The 18,754-nt window shown below is 50.3% G+C and overlaps 1 protein-coding gene across 1 annotated transcript in view; it reads right to left on the bottom strand.

Annotated features, from left to right (window-relative positions):
- The window catches only part of LOC140202057 (histone-lysine N-methyltransferase 2B-like), an 82,949-nt gene that overhangs the window by 33,610 nt on the left and 30,585 nt on the right, over positions 1–18,754 (bottom strand). The window contains exons 2-7 of the mRNA XM_072266913.1: positions 14,231–14,309; positions 11,166–12,658; positions 7,571–7,729; positions 5,705–5,861; positions 4,422–4,749; positions 2,145–2,197 (exon numbers count right to left, since the gene is read on the bottom strand). Coding sequence (XP_072123014.1) covers positions 2,145–2,197; positions 4,422–4,749; positions 5,705–5,861; positions 7,571–7,729; positions 11,166–12,658; positions 14,231–14,309 — 2,269 coding nt within the window. The remainder of the gene's footprint in view (positions 1–2,144; positions 2,198–4,421; positions 4,750–5,704; positions 5,862–7,570; positions 7,730–11,165; positions 12,659–14,230; positions 14,310–18,754) is intronic.

Raw genomic sequence — 18,754 nt, 5'->3', positions numbered from 1 at the left:
CTTGACCCCAGGGGAATGCTGTTATGTTTGGCTGTATTCATGTGCATGGTTGAATGACAATTAAACTTGAACCCCATGTACCTTTTAAATCTCACCTCTGAACTTTCACTTGATCTCTGTTGTTGTTAGCCCTAGGGAAAAGACTCATTGCCCTCATCCTGTCTATTCCCCTCATGATCTTATACACCTCTATCAGGTCACCCCTCAATCTCCCAGATTGCAGAGAAAGCAAATAAAGTCCTAGTCAATGTAACTCCTTTCTGCACTCTAATTTCGAAACACCTTTCCTAAAACAGGGCGACTAAAATAGTACAGATTATTTTGCAAAAAGCCTGGCCTGCTGCGTTCACCAGCAACTTTGATGTGTGTTGCACAGATTATTTTGCTCCAGGTTGTTTTTTTTTTAAAGAATGTTATGTGTGCCTGTGATGCTGGTGCAAGTAAGTTAGATTATTATTGTCACATATACAGAGAAGAACCTTGTTTCAGTTGATCACGTCAGTGCACTGAAGTAGTACAAGGTAAAAGTAATAACAGAATGCAGAATAAAGCGTTAGTCACAAAAAGTGGAGTGCAGGTAGACGATAAGATGCAAAGGAAACAATGAGGTAGACTTGTGAGGTCAAATCTGATAAGTGTGACAGAATTTGTCCGTCAGCCTGATGGTACATGATTTCAGTCTCTTGTACATCTTGCCCGACGGGAGAGAGAGAGAAGAGTGATTGTCCGGAGTGCGCGGGCTCTTTTATTATGTTGGCTGCTTTACTAAGGCGGCAGAAAGCGTAGGCAGAACCGTGCGGGGGAGGCTGGTGACTGTGTCGCGTATAATTTGTGTTTCTTATGCCTCTGATGCTTTGCGTGTCTGTTTTTCATTGCACCAGTGCACACATGGACTTGTTCATCTGACAATGAACTCGACGGCTTCACTCCTTCTACCTGAACTTAGTGCTTATCCCTCATTCCCTGCACTGCCTCAAGGGCTCAGTCCTTTCCCCAGGGTCACACAATCAACAACTAGAGGGCAGAGATTAAACGGGAGAGGGGAGCGATTGTATAGGGACAGGGAATCAAGGTCTAGTGGGCAGAGGTTTTAAGGGGAGAGATTTAAAAGAACAGAAAAGCAACTTCTTCACCCAGGTGATCTGTATACTGTCTTTACTTCTTACTTAATGACAGAACACAGTAACAGGCTCTTCTGGCTCAATAAGCCCACATCGCCAAGTTACACCCATAAAACAAGTTAACCTATCAACACTAAGCCCACGCGGTCACAGGGAAAACATGCAGACAGTGGTGGAATTGAACCTGAGCGTGGTGTGGTAAAGTGTTAAGGTAATAACTGCTAACCACACTACAGAACAAGGCAGGTACATTCATCTTTGAAAGGCATTTGGACAGGTACATAGATAGGAAATGTTTAGATGGAGACAGGTCAAAGGCGGGCAGGTGTGACAGGTATAGATGGGAACCTTGGTCAGCAGGGACCAATGGATCCAAAGGGCCTGTTTCAACACCGTGTGACTCTCTTTTTCTATAGCCTTTGGGTACTCTGAAAATCTGATCCTTGCTAGTGACTGTAACGGGAACATTTGCATGATGAGCAAACTTTTCATATGAGTTCTCTCTGTTTCAGCTGATCTTCCCTGAAGCGGGAACAGCAAGTTGAAATACACAGCCCCATCTGCCCATTTCAATTGCCCCCAACAAGCCCTTCCTGGGCTTGTCTGTGGAACTGTCTTTCCAAACCACAACCCTCTCTTTCCTCTGTTCTACTGAAAAGACCATCTATGGGATAATCTTTCCCAACACTGCACACCCTGCAGTACATTTCAGATGTTGAACAGAGGCACCTAATAACAGCACAGTGCTAATGTAGACTCTGTCTTGAGGACACAAAACCTGTGTCAGCTCAGAGCACTCTCAAGCATTCAGCGTGATGGGACGGTGTGAAGAAAGCTTCTGTGTGTCTGACCCCAGAAGTGCATGATGGGATGGTGTAGAGGGAGCTTCCATCTGTGTCTGACCCCAGGAATGTGCGAAGGAACAGTGCAGAGGGAGCTTCACTCCGTGTTTGACCCCAGGAGTATGTGATGGGACAGTGTGGAGGGAGATTCACCATATTTGACCCGTACTTTAACCCATACCATTCGCTAGACGTTCCTGCCTCCGTCGTTCAATCTTGTCACACTTCCGCCACCTGCAACAACATGAGAAAAAAGAATCACAGCCACTCGGTCCATCAGGCTGATGCAAGCCCAATGATAAGACATCCAAAGACTGTTGCTCTCTGGAGCATAGGGTTAGCTCACACTCCAGTGATGGAAATAGCCTGCAGTACCACTACTCAGCAGCAGATGTCAGCTGAGCTCCACTCCTGACCAGCCTGTGCCCAGAGCAGGAGTGAGCTATCTGTACCTTCAGTACAATGTCTCCAACTCGCCCTCGGAGCCTTCCCCCCCAAACACAGTCACTATGACAACACAGGCCAACATACACTCCGTTATGCCGCAGAAGAATATGGTGATAACCGCACACCCCGCGCCCCCCCCATCACCACTTAACGTGAGGCAGGTGGGGGAGTAGATCAAGAGCCAATAAGAAACTCCACAAAATCCTCACACATGGTTCCCATCATCCCACCCTCTTCCCACAGCCCTGCATCAGTCCCAAACTAATCCCACTGCCCATCTGTCCCCACAGCCTAGAATCCATCACATACTAAAGCCTGATTTATACTTCTGCGTTAACTGGACGCCGTAACCTACGCAAGAGGCCTATGCGCGTTGTGAGCATTTATACTTGTGTGTTGGTGTGTCTGCGTCTCTCTGCAATTCGCGCACTCATCTGCCCGCGCAAGGCTTCACGGTCATGGTAGTCTTTCTCCAGGTAAACAAGAAGCGAGCGTCTTTTTTCATAAAAGCACAGGGTCCTCCATAATTTTGGAGGTCTGTAAAGCTTTATGGAAAGCATTGCAGCCAGAGTTCCTTCCCTGTCCTTCAGTCACCCAGTGCGAAGATATTGCAGCATAGGACGACATGCGATGCTACCAAGCAGACCAATCACAGCTGTTGCGTTCTGCGTTGCTGCGACGCACAGGTACATTTTGGGAGAGGTGCGCGTCGCAGCAATGCAGGCTCTCGTGCAGGGTTCTGCGTCGGCTTTGTGGCGACGCATTGACGCAGAAGTATAAATCAGGCTTAATCCCACTGCCCATCCGTCCCCAAAGCCCAGTATCCGTCACATACTAATCTCACTGCCCATATCTCCCCACGGCCCTGTAACAGTCCCAAACTAACCCCACTGCCCATATCTCCCCACAGCCGTCAGTCCCAAACGAATCCCACTGCCCATATCTCTCCCCACAGCCCTGTAACAGTCCCAAACTAATCCCACTGCCCATATCTCCCCACAGCCATCAGTCCCAACCTAATCCCACTGCCCATATCTTCCCACAGCCCTGTATCAGTCCCAAACTAATCCCACTGCCCATATCTCCCCACAGCCATCAGTCCCAAACTAATCCCACTCCTGCTCTATTGCCAAACCTATATCAGTCCCAAACTAATCCCACTGCCCACCTCTCTCCCCACAGTCCTGTAACAGTCCCAAACTGATCCTACTGCCCATATCTCCCCACAGCAGTCAGTCCCAAACTGATCCCACTCCTGCTCTATCGCCATAACCCATTACAGTCCCAAACTAATCCCACTGCCCTACTCCCTCCCAACAGCCATGCCAGTCCCCACACTAACACCCTGTCCAGCTCTCTCCCCACACTAATACACTGCCCTCTTCTGTCCCCTCAGCCATGTCAGTCCCCAAACTAATCCCACTGCCCCATCCTTGCCGTACAACATGTTGGCAAGTGGTAGAATCTAGTGGGAGGAGCAATATGGGATTGGTGCAAATGTGCTGGCACGTACTCAAATAGCCCAAGAGCCTGTGGTCTTGCTGTAAAATAAATATCTGGGTAGACTGGGTCGTGGGGGTTGCCCCAGGTTATGTTGGTGGGTGAGTGGGAGCACCAGAAGGGAAGGACTTCATGAAGTTAAGGAGTTAAAAGAAGAGATGTGAGCAGTCTTCTCTTCAGCTACCAGCTGCAGCCTCCGCTGTCTGGCTGGATCCCACAGAGATCACTGAAAGGCCGATTTTGGTGCCGCTGAGTAAGGGGCAAGGGAGGGGAAGGGAAGTACTCGTGCACAGTTCTGGGACCCCTCCCCAGACAGTGGACAGGTGAGAAGGAACAATGTGGAATGAGGGGTAAGTAGACAGAGTAAGGGAGAAAGGGATTCACTCACATGCAGCACTGTTTCTTGGTGCCGATGGAGGAGTGGGAAGGATGGGGAGTGAAAGGAAGGGTGAAGGGTGGGAGAAGGAATAACAGGGAGAGCAGGAGCTAAGGGAAGGGAGGTGGTACTCACACGCAGCACTGTTTCTTGGTGTTACGGCCCCCGAACTTGGGCTTGTCCAGGCAGTTAACACACTTGCCACAGTCGGCCAGGTTTCGGCAGCCCTTGCAGCTACCACACCGGTTTCCCCTCCGCTTGGGCTGCCCCATGACTGGGAGGGGCTTGCTGCACTCCATACCCGGTTGCGGTGTCAGATCCGACCCTGCCTCAGCCCCCGGCGCAGACCCCTCTGCCATCACCCCGTCACCCAGCTCCAGCGGCTTCAACTTCAGCACCTGCACAGAAGTTGCAGGGACAGGGGCAGGGGCAGGGCTCTCCGGTCCAGAGGATGAGGAGTCCACTGTGGTGGAGCACGGGTGGCAGCCAAAGAGTGGGAAAGAGAGGAAAGAGATTCAAGAGTGATTGAGAAAGGGGGTGAGAGAGAGATGCACATAGCGAGGGGGCCAGAGAGACGCACAAAGCGAGGGAGCCAGAGAGACGCACAAAGCGAGGGAGTGAGAGAGATGCACAAAGCGAGGGAGCGGGAGAGATGCACAAAGCGAGGGAGCGAGAGAGAGATGCACAAAGCGAGGGAGCGAGAGAGAGAGATGCACAAAGCGAGGGAGCGGGAGAGAGATGCACAAAGCCAGGGAGCGAGAGAGATGCACAAAGCCAGGGAGTGAGAGAGAGATGCACAAAGCCAGGGAGCGAGAGAGATGCACAAAGCGAGGGAGCGGGAGAGAGATGCACAAAGCCAGGGAGCGAGAGAGATGCACAAAGCCAGGGAGCGAGAGAGAGATGCACAAAGCCAGGGAGCGAGACAGAGATGCACAAAGCAAGGGAGCGAGAGAGATGCACAAAGCGAGGGTGCGAGACAAATGCACAAAGCGAGAGAGCAAAGAAGTGTGATACACATGCAAATAGAGAGGAGTTGGGGAAGGTAGAGTAGGAGAAGAAAACAAAATGGAGAGATAAAAATCACAGGTTAGACCAGGATACACAGATATGACACCCAAACCCATCATCAGCTACCGGTCAAATATGAGCCAGCAGTGCAAGATCATCCACACCCTCCCTTTCAACACTGCATTGTAATCCAGAGTACGAATCGAGGCTGTTCTCCCCTCTCCAGAAGCAAGTTCAGGTTCAGCAGCATGCAATGCACATTCAGCCCTGTTATTGTGGGGTGGGTCTGACCCAGGGATAAAGAGACTGGAACTGTGCAAGGCGTTCCCATGGGGCCTGACCCAGGGATACGGAGATTGGACTCGTGCGTGCTGTGGCCAATGACCCCTCCACTCCACACCGACACTCACCGTCCATCAGTCCCGTCATGATGCCGTCCCTCTCATGCATGGGAAGTGCACTGAGCCTGGGAACATCGGCAGACACTATGGCCCTGGGCTTGCCCAGGACCACAGCTGCCCTCCGACACACATGCTTAATCCGAGGACCCTGGAGGGGCAGCCGAGCCTACAGGTTGGGGGTGGAGGGAGGGGGGAGGGGAAGAGAGAGAGAGCAGCAGTTAACAGTAGACAGCGTCTGAGAGGTAGGAGAGCAACAAGAACATGTCCCAGCACCCACCGCACGCAGCTGTCTATGCAGTCCATCTGAGATGAGCATGTGCTCATGTTTACACAAACACTTCCCGCCAGGACCTGCATCTCCACAAGCTCCCTGCAAATGTTACAAGTAATCACAAAGAAAGCTTCCTTGGTGTTTAGCAAGCACATCCCTATGAACACTCTGCACTTCCATGTACTCCACATCCGCCACATTCTGTATACAGGTCAGGAGTGTGACGAGACACTCCCCAACTGCTGGAGCACAGCTCCAACAATACTTGAGAATCTTCACACTATGCAGGATACTGCGGCCCGCTCGATCGGCTCCCCATAAACGACTGTTCATCACTCCACCACCGACCAGCATCCCATCCTCGACCGTTCACTCACTCCAGCACCGATCGACTCCCCATCCTCGACCGTTCACTCACTCCAACACTGATCGACTCCCCATCCTCGACCGTTCACTCACTCCAACACCGATCGACTCCCCATCCTCAACCGTTCACTCACTCCACCACCGATCGACTCCCCATCCTCGACCGTTCACTACTCCTCCACCGATCGACTCCCCATCCTCGACCGTTCACTCACTCCAACACCGATCGACTCCCCATCCTCGACCGTTCACTCACTCCAACACCGATCGACTCCCCATCCTCGACCGTTCACTCACTCCAACACCGATCGACTCCCCATCCTCGACCGTTCACTCACTCCAACACCGATCGGGTCCCCATCCTCGACCGTTCACTCACTCCAACACCGATCGACTCCCCATCCTCGACCGTTCACTCACTCCAACACCGATCGACTCCCCATCCTCGACCGTTCACTCACTCCAACACCGATCGACTCCCCATCCTCGACCGTTCACTCACTCCAACACCGATCGACTCCCCATCCTCGACCGTTCACTCACTCCAACACCGATCGACTCCCCATCCTCGACCGTTCACTCACTCCAACACCGATCGGGTCCCCATCCTCGACCGTTCACTCACTCCAACACTGATCGGGTCCCCATCCTCGACCGTTCACTCACTCCAACACCGATCGACTCCCCATCCTCGACCGTTCACTCACTCCAACACCGATCGACTCCCCATCCTCGACCGTTCACTCACTCCACCACCGTTCAGCCCCTCATCCTTCATTGCTCACTCTGATCGGCCCCTCATCCACGACCATTCACTCATTCCCCCAGCGACGTAGAAGTCACAGTTTGTACTGTTTATGTGACGCACTGCAGAAACTCACCAAGACTCCTTAGACGCCACTTTACAAACTCACCTCCTCTACTGGCTGGCAGGACGAGAGCAGCAAGAGCAGGGGGAACATCACCCCCGACGCCACCCCCCCCACTGGAAGTTGCCCTTGAAGCCACACGCAGCAAAATATAATCACCATTTCTTCACTGTTGCTGGTTCAGAATCCCTGGAAGCCTCTCCCTAATGAGAGCCACGGCTCAGGGATGGCAGTGGTTTGAGAAGGCAGCTCATTACCACCTTCTCACGGACAACTAGGGATTGCTGGCTCAGCCTGTGCCCTAGAATGATCAATTAATGTTAACACTAACGCCACCCAAATGGAACTGCTCTCGCCAGCCGCCCTCACCTCTGTCTCCACTCTGGGTCGCTTCCCTTCCAGAGGGGGCGATTCTGAGCCCAGCTTACGCTTCAACGCCTCTTCATCGTCGCTCTCCGTCTCCGATCTGTGGGGCTGCAGGAGTCCATCAGGGGAATGGTTCACCTCACCATCTGTCTGAATAGCAAGCTGCTAGAGAGAAGGGGAGGGGGAGTGGAACAGGTATCAGGGAGGGGTGGGGTTCAGGCAGGTGCAGAGGACAAGGGGAGTTCCAGTGGGGAGGAGTGGATGGGGGTTCAGAAGGATAGGCACCAGGGAGGGGAAGGGGGGTCAAGGAGGTGGAGGAGACGCAGGGGGAAAGGGGTGTCGCAAAGGAGGTGGGGGGGTTTTCAGCGAGGTGGAGGAGGGTAGTTTGTGGAGTGGGGTGAAGTGGAAAAGAGGACACCAGGAACATTATTGTGCAATGGGAACTTCAGAAGATTAATGAGTCCAATTGCCTTCAGTATAAGTGCAGCTGTGTTGTGGAGGTTAAATTCCACCTGCAGTTCCAATGGACCTGAAGGAAATGACCCGACATCTGAGCAGAACTGATAGAATACACTGGTGAGCTGAGGACAGGAGCTCAGCCCATGGCACTGAGACAGAGGTGCTGGGTGACATTCTACCCCAGGACATGGCCAGAAGAAGGGAGGGATGCCCGGCTCTATACCCATTTACCCTAATCGGGACTGTATCCTTCTAAAATTTGCCTTTTGAGGTGTCAATTTAAACGTGCCTGGTTCCAGCACCTCCACTGGCAGACCATTCAAGACACAACCCCTCCCTCTGTAAAAGTAAACCAATCCCTTTCCCCATTCCAGTTCCCTTCTCACCCCTTTTCGAAGGGAAAAGTGCACAGTAAAGATAATGGTACATATATGTCACCACAAACTACTCTAAAATTCATTTTCCTACAGGCATTCAGAACAAAGAAATACAATAGAATCAATGGAAAACTACACATAAAGACTGACAAACAACCAATGTGCAGAAGACAATCTTACAAATACAACAATAAATAAGTCAATATAAAATACTGTGAACACAAGTTGTAGAGTCCTTGAAAGTGAATCTTAGGTCATAGAATTAGTTCAGAGCTGAGGTGAGTGAAGCTATCCACAATAGTTCAGAAGCCAGATGGTTGTAGGATAACAGCTGTTCTTGAACCCGGTCTTCTCCTCACCTACCCATCACCCCTCTTCTTCCCTTTCTTCCATGGTCCACTGTCCTCTCCTAGCAGATTCCTTCTTCTTCAGCCCTTTACCTCTTTACCTATCACCTCCTTGACTCTCACACTGCCTCCCTCCCCCACCCACCTTCCCCCTCACCTGGTCTCACCTATCACCTGCTAGGCTGCTGCCCTCCCCTTCTCTCTACCTTCATATTCTGGCTTCTTCCCCTTCATTTCTAGTCCTGATGAAGGATCTCAGCCCAACATGTCGACTGTCTAGTCCCCTCCATAGATGCTGCCTGACCTGCTGAGTTCCTCCAGCATGCTGAGTGTGCTACTCCTCAAATCCACTTTAAACCTCCTTCCCCCTCATCTCCACCCCATGCCCTCTTTGACTGTGATAGCCCTACCATAGGGAAAAAGATTCCCTCTGCCCTATCCATGAGTGTTATAACTATATACTTTTCTATCAGGTCACCTCTCAGCCGCCTTCAGCCCTGGGAAAACAAACCTAGCCTGACCAATCTCTCATTAGAACTGAAATCCTCCAGTCCAGGCAGTGTGCTAGTGAATCTCCTCTGAATTATTTCCAACAGAAGCACATCCTTACTGGGTGGCAAGTTAACATAGTATTTAGCTTTACAGTCTCAGCGACCCAGGATTAATTCTCGCTGCTGTCTGTAAGAAGTTTGCACGTTCTCCCAGTGACTGTGTGAGTTTCCTCCGGGTGCTCCGGTTTCCTCACACAGTCCAAAGACACACTGGTTAATTGTCCCGTGTTTAGGCTAAGGTTAAATCTGGGGTTGCTAGGCAACATGGCTCAAATCTGCACAGTACATCAATAAATAGGTAAATAAAGATGCCCACGATCTGAACCATGCCATCTTCTCGCAGCTCCTATTCAGCAGGAGGTACAGAAGCCTGAACTCCCACATCACCAGGTTCAGGAACAGTGACTTTCCTTCAACCATTCAGTTCTTCAACAAACATAATCACTACCTTAGTATTGCAACACTATGACCACTTCCATTACAATGGAGTTTTGCTTTCTCCAATTTAATTGAATTATCTTTTTAAAAAATTGAGCATAACATATAATTCATGGCTTTCATGTGAATGCTGCTTATCTGACGCTATGTTGGAGTGATGCTGCTGCAAGCTTGATTTTTTATTGTACCTGTGCACACATGAACTTGTATTTCACAGTGTGGCCATCAAAATACATAGAGTACTGGGACATCATTCAGATATTTATCCAGTTCCCTTCTGCAGGCTAGAATTGAATCTACCCCCACCTCTCCAACTTGGTTCAGAACCCAACCACTTACTGGATACTGGAAGTTTCCCCTTGCACTGATCATTCCCCTGCCAATGTCAACAGTTTTCTCTTCAACTACCTGCTTCCTGACTGTAAACACGTCCACCACACTGCTCTCTGTTCTAAGGGAGCGCCACCTTGGTTTTGATCGAGCCCCTGCATAGAGAAACAGGCCCTTTGGCCCATCAAGCCTCTGTTGGACCATTTGCACCGATCCTGTTCCCTAGTACTCAAATCTATGTACCTCAGCCATGCAAGTGTCTCTCCCTGTAGACCACAATTACTCGGTTCGACAGAACTCCCCAGGGCCCTGATGTCCTCAAAATATTCATCTTGCCAAAGTGTAACACCCCACACTCATCCAAATTAAACTACACTTACCCTTCAGCTGATCAAGATCCTCCTGTGAATACTGATAACCGTCTAACAGAACATAGACATGGAGCTCGGAGTGAGGTTAGATTGGCTCAACCTCACTTTCATTTATTGGAAGGGAGATTGATTTCACAAGATGGCATATCATATAGCTCAGAAATAGGTCATTCTGCCCAGTAAGCCCCTGCTGAACCCCCTACACAGGTTCTATTCCACATACTCGGTTCATACCCTTCCCTGTGCCTTGGCTATTCAAGTGCCAGTCCAGATAATTTGTTGGTGTGGTGAGAACCTCTGTCTCCCCCATCCCCTCAAGTACTGTGTTTCAGATTCCAAACCCCTCTCTGGGGGAAAATATTCCCTGTCTAAACCTCTACGTTTAGGCACTTCCACAATGGGCAAGAAGTTTCCAATGATCAACCCTGTTTCTTCCATGCTTCCCCCCCATCAATCCTCTCCACTCCAAGGAGAACAGACCCAGCCTGTCCCATCTATCTTCCTTTACCAGAATGCTTCATCCCAAGCAACCTCCTCTCCATTGCAGTCACCTCCTTGTCACAGTGTGGTGACCAGAACTGCATGCAGTACCTAGCTGTGTATTATAAACACGGGACAAGTGAACAGGTGTTGCAATGCTCCTCCCACAGCAACCCCTCGCCCTCCTCGGCATCCCACCCCCACCCACAGCGATCTCCCCACTCCTCACCGGCAATCCCCCTCACCTGCTGGGACTTCCATTGCTTCTGCTGGTCGATCTTGATCAGCTGCACTTTGGCCGCTTTCAGCAGGTTGACCATCCTCTCATCCATCGCCGACATGAGGAGGGGCTGGCAGCTGGGGGAGAGGGGCTGCAGGGAGGGGTCTGCCCCACCCTCCTCACCCCCCTCCTCCACCTCTTGCTGATCCTCCTGGCCACCCTCCTCCCGTGTGACGTCTGCAGCCTCCGTCTGTGTCTGGCCATCCCGCAAGACCTCCACATGTTGCTGGGGTAAGGGGGGAGAGTGGGGAGAAGGGGGTCTCTCCACTTCCAGGGACACTGGCTCTCCTTCCTGCTCCTCCTCTGCGTGGGTGAACCCCTCCAGCTCACTCGCTGCTGCCTCTGGAGGTAGTGAGGAAACCACCCGGACACCCATTGTCCCGTCCTCCCCTACTCTTGATTCAGGGTGGGGTGAGGAGGGCCGGGAGCTGCTCACCCTAGGGCCCATACTCCTGGTCCGAACGCCCCGCGGCTTGGCTGGAGCCGTCCCAGGGTCCGGGGAGCAGGGAGGAGGGGACAGGGTGTCCATATCCTGCCCACGGTGGAGGGGGCTGTCTCGAGGATGGAGGGGGGACGATGCAGGAAGCCCAGCAGGAGCAGTGGGCTCTGGGGCCCCCGTCACAGATCTGGTCGGCGAGCTGGAACTGGGAGAATGGGGAGGGGTGGCGTCAGTGGAGGAGGAAGAGGAGGAGGAGGAGGAGGAGAAGGAGGAAGGAGGGGGTGGGATGGTTGCCCTGGGAGGCACCAGCTCTTCGTCCATGAAGCGGCGGGGGGTGCGGATGAGGCGGGAGGAACGGGCACTTACCACCGGCATGATGAACTGCCGGATGTTCTTCAGAAAGCGGGATTTGGCCCGCTTAGGAGTGTGGGGTTCCTGTGATGTGGAGGAGACGGGTGGAGGAGGGGTAGTGGGAAGGGGCGGTGGAGGAGAAGGGGATGGGGCAGGAGAAGGAGCCGACAACCGGGGAGGGGCCGACAGCCGAGAAAGAGCCGTCAGCCGAGAAAGTGTCGATAGCCGTGGACGTCCCCTCCCCCCTCTAGACCGTGGTCCTGGGGGTCTCCCACGGGGCCTCGCCTTAGGGGGTCTCCCTCGCCCCACTCTCCCCACAACCCCTCCTCCCCTTCCCCTGCCCCTACCCCTGCCCCTGCCAGGGCGCAGCCCTCGCCAGGAACCTCTGCCCCGGCCGCCGGCCCCCCCTGGCCGACGGCCCCTGCGGCTGGGCGGAGGTGGTGGATTGCGGGGCCAGCGGCGAGGTCTGCCTACCCCCCGACGTCCAGAAACTGTCTCTGGGCCCCTGCGGGGCAGGCGAGGCTTCCTCACTGTTGGTGGGAGGGGACGAGGGGTAGGGGGAGGAGGAGGGTGGCTGGGCAGGGAGGGTGCGCTAGGCCGCGATGGCAGGGTGGGTATCCGGGTTTCGATGGGTGGGCGGCGATGAGTGTCGGCATTTAACGTTCTGTCTGTGGGGGAAAGAGAAAGAGGGAGGGGGATGTCAGAGACTGTGCATGCGTATTTGTGAGTGTGAGAGAGACCCCAGGGAAGCTGAGGGAGAGTCAGATCAGGAAAGACAGACTCATACCCCAGGTAGGATCTGTGTTTGTGTGTATTTTGTGTGTGTGTGTGTGTGTGTGTGTGTGTGTGTGTGTGCGCGCGCACACGCGCGCACCACCAGCCCCCAGTGGCAGCGACATACAGATAGAGACAGGCAATGGCTTCATCCTGTAACTGTGCAAGTGGGTGCGGGCATGAGCCTATCCCCCAGTGTGTGCACAGTGCGGCATTAATGCTTGGAACAACAATACAACTTCTCAATAACTACCAGGGCTCCCGGCACCTCGCCAAGTGCTCAGTTGTTGCACTGACCCAGCTCCTGATATTCCAAAGCCGCTCTCCATCTACAAGACAGGGGTGTAATGGGACATTCTGCATTTGCCTAAGTCAGTGAGCAAGGAGCTCGACAGTCACCAGTACAGAGCAACCCCCTCCACTGGCACCCTATCCACATCCATTAAACACTCCCTTCCTCCACCAACGGTTCAGTATGAACCACCTACAGAACAAACTGTGGTTACTCACTCGGGCTACTCTGACAGCTCTTGCCCAAAAGGAGGGAGGCGGGGAGGGGGGGGCACTGCGACAGAACAATCCACAGATCCCCTACCTCCACCATCCCCACTTGGAAATCAGTGGGCTGTTCCTTCACCACCGCCGGGTCTAAGCTCTGCTGACGCCCTCCCCTCCCTTGACAGCACAGAAACAGTCCGTTACAACGCACCTCATCCGTCTGTTTATACTAACCCCATATGTCCTCACCCCTTATAATCTATCACCTGCCAAATGCCTTTTGAACACTAATTGTATTCCACTCCACTTCCTCTGCACTCATTCCATACACCTATCACTCTCTAGGGAAAGTAGCTGCCTCTTAGTTCCCCTGTAAGCCTTTCCCTTTTCATCTTAAAGCTGCGCCCTCTCGACTCCCCTAGGCCAGGGAAAAGTCTGTGACAATCCACCTTATCACCATCATGATTTTATAAACCTCTAAAACGTCAGCCCTCAGCCTTCTTCACTACAGGGAAAACAGTCCTAGCCTGTCCAGTCTCTCCTTATAACTCAAGTTCAGGAATCCTTCCTGAACCCTCTTCAACTTAATGACATCCTCCCTATAGCTGGGCGACCAGAACTTCACACAATACTCCAAGTGCGGTCTCAACGTCTTGTACATCTGGAATGTGATGTCTCAACTCTTGTACTCAGTGCCCTGACTGATGAAGGCCAGGGTGCCAAATGCATTCTTCACCACTTTCAGGGAACCATGTACCTAAAACCACCATGTCCTAGCACCCTTTCCAGACCCATCACATCCGTTCAATGGTATATGAGACTTAGTTTCCGCCAATTGAAGGGAACGCTGCGCCAAAGACAGAGACCTTTTGGTATACCCACCCCCCACCCCGCCACTACCCTGAATCAGAGCTTTCATCGCCAGCTCACGCCAGGACCCAAGTAATGTTACAAGATCAAATGCTTACGTTTCTGTGATCGGAGGGCTAGACGCAGGGAGCTGGTCAGAGTCTCATCGTCGGATGTGAAGCCAGCAAAATCTTCACTCTGGAAGGTGAGAGGAGAGAGGAGGGGAGGGGAGGGACAAGGGGTTAAGGGGTGGGGAGGGACAAGGGGATAAGAGGAGGGGAGGAAGAAGAGGCTGATTAGAACTTAACATAAATATTTCCACTTCACTAAGCTCAACTTGCAGCTTTTCTGTTTGACATGCAGACTCCATCAGGACAAACTGGAGAACATGACTAACGAAGTGTTGAGGGTGGAACTGAGAAACAAGGAAGGCATAAGCACATTAATGGAGCTATATTACAGATCACCCAACAGTCCTAGGCATTTAATGGAACATATCTGTAAAGAGATCGTAGACTGCTGCGAAAAACATGAGGTTATTATGGTAGGCGATTTAATTTTTCACGTATTGACTAGGAATTACTGTGAAAGGACTTAATGGCCAACGAGAGAGCAGACGATACTGGATCTGTTATTAAGGAATGAAACAGGGCAAGTGACAGAAGTTTGTGTAGGGTAGTGGTCGCCAACCAGTTGATCGCAATCGACCGGTCAATCTTTGAGACTTTCCCAGTAGATCCCGGAAAAAAAAAGAAAAATGCGCACCAGGCAGAAAAGACCGGAAGCAAAATCCCATAACCCCAGAAACAACCTCTCCCCACAAACAGCTCTCTGCAGCAGGAGCACCGCTACATCACCATTATCCTAATCGGCATCAACCTATTCTTATAATGCTCACATTACAACACTTCTCCCCCTTTAAATTCCAACATTCCCCAAATGTAAAAGAACTGGGAAACAAAAAACAGTGGTGTCATTAGCTTGTGTACCTCTGAAACTTATACTAGTGTCTCAGTAACAGTTTACCAATACAAAACACCTGAAGAACGTGGCAGATTCAACATTCAGTCTAACAAAGGAAATTGTCCATTCAAATATTCAGTCTGTCAGGCGGTTTGCGAGGGCGCTGTGCTGCAACAGATGAAAATTATGAAATCTAAGTACAGGAGCTGTCTTACTAACAGACACCTCACAGACTGTCTCAAACTGGCTGTCAGTAGTTATGAGCCAAGTTTCAGGGAACCAGCAGAAAGTATTCAGCCCCAGTCATCACACTGAGTCAACAGTCAATTTTTATTCCTTTATTTTTTGTGTTGAAATGAAATTAGATAATGAAACATAGAATTAAAGGAGTTGTAATGTGAACATTATAAAAATAAGTAATACCAGTTAAGATAACGGTAACATAGCAACACTCCTGCTACGGAAAGCCGCCTGCAAAGAGAGACTGCTTCCGGGGCTGCGGGACTCCACTTCCGGTCCCTCAAGCGTGTATATAAACAATTTAGTTGGATGTATCAGCAAGGGAGATGAGGCTGAGTACAGGGCTACTGTAGGAAACTTTGTCACATGGTGTGAGCAGAATTATCTGCAACTTAATGTGAAAAAGACTAAGGAGCTGGTGGTAGACCTGAGGAGAGCTAAGGTACCGGTGACCCCTGTTTCCATCCAGGGGGTCAGTGTGGACATGGTGGAGGATTACAAATACCTGGGGATACGAATTGACAATAAACTGGACTGGTAAAAGAACACTGAGGCTGTCTACAAGAAGGGTCAGAGCCGTCTCTATTTCCTGAGGAGACTGAGGTCCTTTAACATCTGCCGGATGATGCTGAGGATGTTCTACGAGTCTGTGGTGGCCAGTGCTATCATGTTTGCTGTTGTGTGCTGGGGCAGCAGGCTGAGGGTAGCAGACACCAACAGAATCAACCAACTTATTCGTAAGGCCAGTGATGTTGTGGGGATGGAACTGGACTCTGACGGTGGTGTCTGAAAGAGGATGCTGTCTAAGTTGCATGCCATCTTGGTCAATGTCTCCCATCCACTACATAATGTACTGGGTGGGCACAGGAGTACGTTCAGCCAGAGACTCATTCCTCCAAGATGCAGCACAGAGTGTCATAGGAAGTCATTCCTGCCTGTGGCCATCAAATTTTACAACTCCTTCCTTGGAGGGTCAGACACCCTGTGCCGATAGGCTGGTCCTGGACTTATTTCATAATTTACTGGCATAATTTACATATTACTATTTAACTATTTATGGTTCTATGACTATTTATTATTTATGGTGCAACTGTAACTAAAACCAATTTCCCCCTGGGATCAATAAAGTATGACTCCTACTCCTACTACTCCTACTTAGTAGGCCGATCTTGCCTTTCGCTAAGGCCGAGGTAGGGGATCTTGCACTTAAAAAGATTGGCGACTACTAGTGTAGGGAAACACTTTGCATCCAGTTACCACAAATGCTATTAGTTTCAAAGTAAATATGCAAAAGGATAGTTCTGGTCCGCAGGTTGAGAATCTAAATTGGAGAGAGACCAATTTTGATGGTATCAGAAATGATCTGGCATGCGTGGATTGGGACAGGCTATTTTCTGGCAAAGGTGTACTTGGCAAGTGGGAGTACTTCAAAAATGAAATTTTGAGAGTACAAAGCTTGTATGTGCCTGTCAAAATAAAAGGTAAAGATAACAAGCGTAGTGAACCTTGATTTTCAAGAGATATTCAGGCTCTGAAAAATGGCAGATATTTATTGCAGACAAGTGCAACTTTGGTAGGACCAACTAGGGTAGATCTTACACAGTGAATGGTAGGGCACTGAGGAGTGCGGTAGAACAAAGTGGCATCACAGGTAGATAAGGTCATTAAAAAGAAGAGCTTTGGCAATTGGCCTTCATAAATCAATGTACTGAGTACAGGATTTGGGATGCAATATTGAAGTTGTAGAAGACATTGGTGAGGCCCAGTATGGATTATTGTGTGCAGTTTTAGTCACCTAACTACAAAAAGAGATTGAAAGAATAAAGAGAAGACTTACAAGGATGTTGTTGAGTATGGACAACTTGAGCTATAAAGCGAGATTGAATAGATTAGGACTGAATTCTTTAGAACACCGATGATTGAGGGGAGATTTGTTGAGGTATATAAATTATGAAAGGTATAGATAGCGTAAATGCAAGCAAGTCTTTTCCACTGAGGTGTTGGGTTGAGGGTGAAAGTGAGAAGATCAAGGGGAACATGAAGGGAAACTTCTTCACTCAGAGGGTTGTGAGAATGTAGAATGAACTGCCAGCACAAGTGATGCATGTAAGTTTGAATTCAACATTTAGGAGAGGTTTGGATAGTGTGGGTATGGAGGGCTATGGTCCCAGTGCAGGTCGATGGGTGGTTATGGCATGGACTAGATGGACTGAAGGGCCTGTTTTTGTGCTGTTCTTCTCGATGACTCTATGACCAATTAAACTACACGGTATGTCTTGGCCTGTGGGAGGAAAAACCCACACATTCCACAATGAGACTCCTTATAAAAAAAACGGTGCTAGAATTGAACTCCAAAACACCTTGAGTCATAATAGTGTCGCACTAATGGCTACACTACTGGTACACCCAGAAAAAGGCTGTATGCATTCACTCTAGCTCTGCACTTCATGATGATACACACCTCTTCAAGGTTACCCCTCAATCTCCTGTGTTCCAAGGAATAAAGTCCTAGTGCACCCTTCTCTCTCTGTAACTCAGAGCCTCAAGTCCTGGCAGTACCTTCATAAATCTCTCCCCTTTATCTGGTTTATCAGGTCTTTCCTCTTGGTACTGCACACAGCATCCTAGTCTAACCAGCATCTTCAGATTGGCTGCTGGGGACTGGTGGTGCTCCACAAGAGTCAGTGTTGAGACCACTTCTTTTCATATTATACACATCAATGATTTGGATGATAGAACTGCTGGCCAGCTGGCATGATTCCACAGGTTCACCATCTTCTGGCGAAAGAAATTTGTCCTCATCTCTGTTCTGAAGGGGCATCTTTGTATTTTGAGGCTGTGCCCTTTGGTCCTAGACTCTTCCACTATTGGAAACATTCTCTCCACATCCACTTTATCTAGGCCTTTCACTATTCAATAGGTTTCAATGAGATTCCTCCCTTGTTCTTCTGAACTCCAGTGAGTACAGTGTTCTCCCCTTTCTCCCCTTTATTATTTAACATTTACTCAGAGGTCATCTTCAGGGTGCTGAACGATGAAGCTGGTGTCCAAATTGGTGAAGTGACGGTGAACAACTTGAGGTATGCAAATGATTCAATGTTGTTAGCCGAGACTGAGGACGAGTTACTCAGAATAGTAGATAAGATAAATGCTGAAGGAGAACGATTTGGAATGAAAATAAGTGTTGCAAAGACGAAGATGATGGTAGTATCACGAAAGAAAGAAGTCCCCAAATCAGTATCAAAATTAACGGCGTAGGCATAGAGCAAGTCAAGAAGCTTGTGTACTTGGGACAGATAGTCAAAGCGGATGGGAAATGTGATACAGAAATTATACGAAGAACTAAGATTGCAAGATCAACATTCTGGAGACTGAGTGACGTGCTGTGTGGCAAGAGGTTGGACTTTGGACTGCGTTGTAGAATTTGGAAATGCTACATC

This window comes from Mobula birostris, chromosome 8, assembly GCF_030028105.1.
Source record: "Mobula birostris isolate sMobBir1 chromosome 8, sMobBir1.hap1, whole genome shotgun sequence".
Taxonomy (NCBI): Eukaryota; Metazoa; Chordata; class Chondrichthyes; order Myliobatiformes; family Myliobatidae; genus Mobula; species Mobula birostris.
Note: the sequence above shows the minus strand (reverse complement) of the source record. Positions and strands in the feature narration are given on the sequence as shown.